This window comes from Buceros rhinoceros, unplaced genomic scaffold, assembly GCF_000710305.1.
Source record: "Buceros rhinoceros silvestris isolate BGI_N320 unplaced genomic scaffold, ASM71030v1 scaffold4829, whole genome shotgun sequence".
Classification (NCBI taxonomy): Eukaryota; Metazoa; Chordata; class Aves; order Bucerotiformes; family Bucerotidae; genus Buceros; species Buceros rhinoceros.
Window position 1 is genome coordinate 282 of NW_010431972.1, and position 4,801 is coordinate 5,082.

General features: G+C 41.2%; 1 protein-coding gene across 1 annotated transcript in view; it reads left to right on the forward strand.

Moving 5' to 3' along the window:
• Positions 1–4,801, forward strand: part of DPH5 (diphthamide biosynthesis 5) — a 21,433-nt gene that overhangs the window by 217 nt on the left and 16,415 nt on the right. Inside the window, exons 2-3 of the mRNA XM_010143591.1 lie at positions 8–103; positions 4,107–4,231. Of these exons, the coding sequence (XP_010141893.1) occupies positions 8–103; positions 4,107–4,231 (221 nt within the window). The remainder of the gene's footprint in view (positions 1–7; positions 104–4,106; positions 4,232–4,801) is intronic.

The window sequence follows — 4,801 nt, forward strand, 5'->3', positions numbered from 1 at the left end:
TGCCAAGGACATCACAGTGAAGGGGCTGGAGGCGGTGAGGCGGTGCCGCAGGGTGTACCTGGAGGCCTACACGTCCGTCCTGACGGTGGGCAAGGAAGCGCTGGTAGGTCTGGCCGCCGCTGTCGCACAGAGAGAGCCCCAACGCCTCTTGCCGAGGAGTGAGGAGGGTGCTGGGGCTGCTGGGTCAGTGGCATCAGGTGGAGAACGGAATGGTGCACGCTTTCGGAAGGAGGACGAATGGGGCCTTCACATACTATATTTATAGGAGAAATAGTTTTGCTACTTTAGGAGAAGACTGAAACGAAAATAAAATTTTCCTTCCTACAAGCGTTGACACTAGTTTTCATCTCAAATTCTAACAATATGTGGAGATCCTGAAATATTGGAGGACTTGGTTAGAAAAGTGTCGGATCTGTTTAGAAACAAAAAATTCAAAAGACATTCCAGAAAAATACGTGTTTGGGAGCCTCGAACCTGTGAAGTATGATGGTATGCCTGCTGGGGAAAGTAATTTGCGTGTCTCACGTTTCCGTGTTCCCTAGTGGGCCAAGCTGTCTCACCATGTTGAGACTTCCAGAATACACACACACAGTTCAGTCAGAGATGGGCTGTTGAACAATGTGGAGATAAGATTTTTTGTTACCAAACACATCTCACGGAAGAAGACAGTAGTGTCCTGGTTTGAGTTAGAGCAGAACTAATTCTGTTCAGAGATTTTACTTTCCAGCTCAGTCTCTGCTAAGTCACGGCACTTGCTGAAGTTAAGGGTGTATTTTTGCAGACAGTGGCCGCTTCTAGAAGTGGCAGCGCTTGATGTTGGCAGTTACTACCAGGGACTGGGATGCAGAAAGGCTCCTGCTTATACTTGTTCCTGTGCAGACCAAGGTCACTGCTAAATCTTGGTACCATGGTGGGGGTGCAGTCAGTAAGAGGTCAGACAGGACAGGACAGGTGACCCTACACTGAGCAACAAGGAGTTCCATCCCACATACGTCATATGTGGTATAAAGCTGAGGGATCACAAGGGTTGTTCTCTCTCTTTTGCTTTCCTCTTCAGTGGGCAGTGTCCGAGGAGGACTCTGTCCATTCTGTGATCCCAATCTGTGCATTCCTGAATCCACTTCCAGAACCCAGCTCCTGCATCTGGTCCCCATCTGCTGCTGAGCCCAGCCTGGGCCTTCCCCAGTGCCCGATCGCAGCCTCAGTGGTGATAGTGATGTGGTCGCACTGGAGTGGGGGCTGCGTTCAGGATTGGTATTGTATGTATATATATATATTTCATTTTATTATTATTATTCTCATTAAAGCAGTTTTAGTGTTGTTTTCCAATCCATAAGCCTCTCTGCCTTACTCGCTTTCTCTTTCCCCTCTTTGGGAAGGGGCCAGGGGGGTAATAGAGAGGATTTGACATTTGTCTGGTGGCTGGCCCAACCCACCCTTGACAAGTAGTAAAAATATAAAAATTACAACTCTAATGGTTTCACTACTCAGAGAAAGATAAAGTTTAATGTTGAAATAATAAAAAAAAAACCCCAAACCTTACCTACCCACAGAACAGGGATCTTACCTCTGAATAAACTGTCTAGCTCTGTATAGGTCTTGGATGCTTTATAGCCACAACGTACCTGTATGCACACCTGTAGGTACATACAGCATGTGAGACTTTTAGCTTGTAGTCAGCATTTTGTAGTTTCGAGATACAAGCTAGGCTGGAATATTTGGGGCCATCTCTAGCATATCTGTCTACCGTATTTCAAAGTGAAGATATACTCCATATTTTTCTGTTTTTTTTTTTTAGTACACTGAAGCAATCTGAATTGAAATTAATCCATTCAAAACAAAAGTTATTTTGTTGTTGTTGGATAGTTTGAAAATTGCAAAAGAGAAATGGTTACCTGGATATTTTTACTTTGCAAAATCTGCATTTGCTATCAAAAAATTGATGGATTCCTAACCAGCTGAAAATAAAACATTGAAAAATAGAAAAATGTTGAATATTTTTGTCGTGGTTATTTTGGGGGGATGGTTTGTTTTGGTTTTTATTGTTCTAAGTCTTGGAAACCTTGAAGTCACAAAGATGAGGTAATTGGGAAGAGTGATCAATAAAAAAACAAAGTAAAAGAAGCTGTCTTACCTGAAACTGTCTAAGAGGGCATATAAGCATTAACCCCCAAGTGTTGATAATGCAGCCCAGTTTACATAAAAGTGACAATGTTGAATGGTTTATTTATTAATCTTAAGGTCAGGCTCCCGTAAGCAACATCAGAAGTTATGGGAAAGATATAAAGAAAATGAACACAGATTTTCTTTAATCAAAAGATAAAGAACAGATTCTTTCCTGCAGGGATTTTTTAAAATCAGATCTCAAAATTCAAATGACATGACTTGCTTAGTTTATCTTGTTGGCCTAAAACATACATTAAAAGCTATTTGACATTGACCATCTAAACTGGCCCTCGAGTTGGTGAAAGGACTGTTTGGATCCAGGGACCTCCCAGTGAGTGTACCTGTTAGTTTTTGTCAGGAGAGTGCTGCTTATGTACTCTGATCGATGCTCTTTGATCTGTGTTGTGGAGCAGTCTCAAAGCCTGCAAATAGATTCCATTAGGTGAAAACAAACTGAAAGGTGTGCTTCTGGGAACGCACCGAATACGCTCTGTTGCGTGCATTTGCACACTGCGCGGAACTGAAGTTGGTCTGGTCTGATGGCAGAGCCACCAAAATGCGCGTTGCATTGTAACTGAGTTCTCAGCGCCAGCTGCTTTGCTGTGTAGATCAGCGTGTGGTGTGCTCTACTACTTGCTAAGGCGCATCTAGTGTAACGTACCTAACAAAAAAGGGGTGCCAAAATGTGTTGCCGTTTGTTTAGTATGGACCTGAGCAGTACTCCAGGGTGGCTCTGAGTTCTGAATCCCAGGTACAAGGTGTGCTTGTAACTTGTGTGGTCTCCTTCCTGTCAAATCTGTACAGGCTGCAGTCTGTTTCACAAGGGAAGAATATCCTCATGTTACAGAGGTAGAGAAACTTACCCAACAGTGCGAAGGAAGTAATCTTTAGAAAAGGGAACCAAACCCACTAACAGAAGTCCCATATCTGGTACTCTGGCAATGGGATGGATTTTTCTGATGGAAGCACTATTCTTTGTGGATGAAGATGAAGCTATCACTGGAGTCACAGGAGAAGCCAGAGGAAAATATTTCTGGACCATGCTTGACTTAATAGTCTTATCGATTTGTTAATATTTGTAATACCACCCAATTTTTCTGAATACTACTTAGAAAAAAACCCACTTTTCTTCATCTATGCCCTGGAAAAAAACCTTTATCTAATCATGTAAAGAGCGTATGAAATGTATGGTGAGACATGACTTGAGACAGGTATGTCCAGATAACCTGTCCTAGAACTAACTGAAGTTTTATTAAATGTGAGGTTAATTCTGGAAATAAAAGGCATTTAAAACATACAAAGAGACACAATGATTACTGAGCTGCTGAAAAAAAGCAAAGGACACCATCAAATGTTTACATGTTTATATATACGTGTAAAATATTTACTACAGAGAACTGAAGATGAAGGATTAGAACAAGTCATTCCTTAGATGTGATTAGCTACAATGTACTAAGGAAAATCCTAAAAAACTAGGTTGTGGTATAGCTAGTGATATATTTATAGCTGGTTTGATGTCAGAATTGTAGCTAACCTAAGCAGTTAGGCTCAGACTTGGGGCGGGGGAAGCCTTAAGGTAAAATGACCAGTTAAATTAACAACGTCTAGAGTCCGCCCACGTACCTTCAGTCTGCAGGTGTGATTGAGCTGCTTTTGGAGCAGCTCCTCTACTGGCACAGAAGGCGTAAGAAGGCAAGTCGGTATCAGAATAATGTGCTTGACTAATCTTCGTCAGCTCAGGAGCTGCTTTGTGGGAAGTTCGGGTGTTACTGCAAGGGGAGGCAGCACCTTTAAGACCTCCCAAGGTCAGTCTCATGAGAAGAGTAATGAAGTTGGCCTGTGCGATGTCCATTGTCTGTGTGCCTGAGTGAGCAGCCAGAGAGATACAAAACACTCTTAAGTGTCTTATTTTGGTGTTTGTTATTAATTTCAATTTCTAGGAGGAGTTTTATGGAAAAGAATTGATTTTGGCTGACCGAGAAACTGTGGAACAAGAAGCAGACAGCATTTTGAAAGAAGCTGCTGTTTGTGATGTCGCATTTCTTGTAGTTGGTGATCCTTTTGGGTAAGACAAAGCAATTTTTAAATTACAGCTGTAGCTTGATTACTCTTTTTTTTTTTTCAGTAGGAAGGAGCCATACTCCAGAACTGTAATTCTTTACGAAGAATGTAATTTTCAGACCAGAAGCATTGTTTATGTCTTTGCATATTTTTTATTGTATTTAAAAAATACGTGCAATTACCTATACTTTATCTTGCTGTGGAGCTTCCTTGCCCAGATATCCCTTGTAGACAGGAATGTGGACCCTCCAGGATGTATACATCTTTCTTACAGCGGTCACCTATAATTTTATTCTCCATGCTAGCTTTTATTGAGAATATTTCATCCCAGGTTTTATCAGCTAACAGGAGAAGTTCTCGGATATCACATAATTAAGAAATGTGCTATGTTTTGGGAGAGTGTTCTTTTAGTTACTATTTGTACTTATAAACTGTAGCTTTTATGGTCAGTTGTTTTAGAATGAATACTGATTCTTGGTTGTACAGTGCTTCTGCTTTGATGTATGCTAGTATTTAAAATCACTTAGGTCATGATCATTTTGGTTTATTAAGCCTTTTGTTTCCACTTTTTATT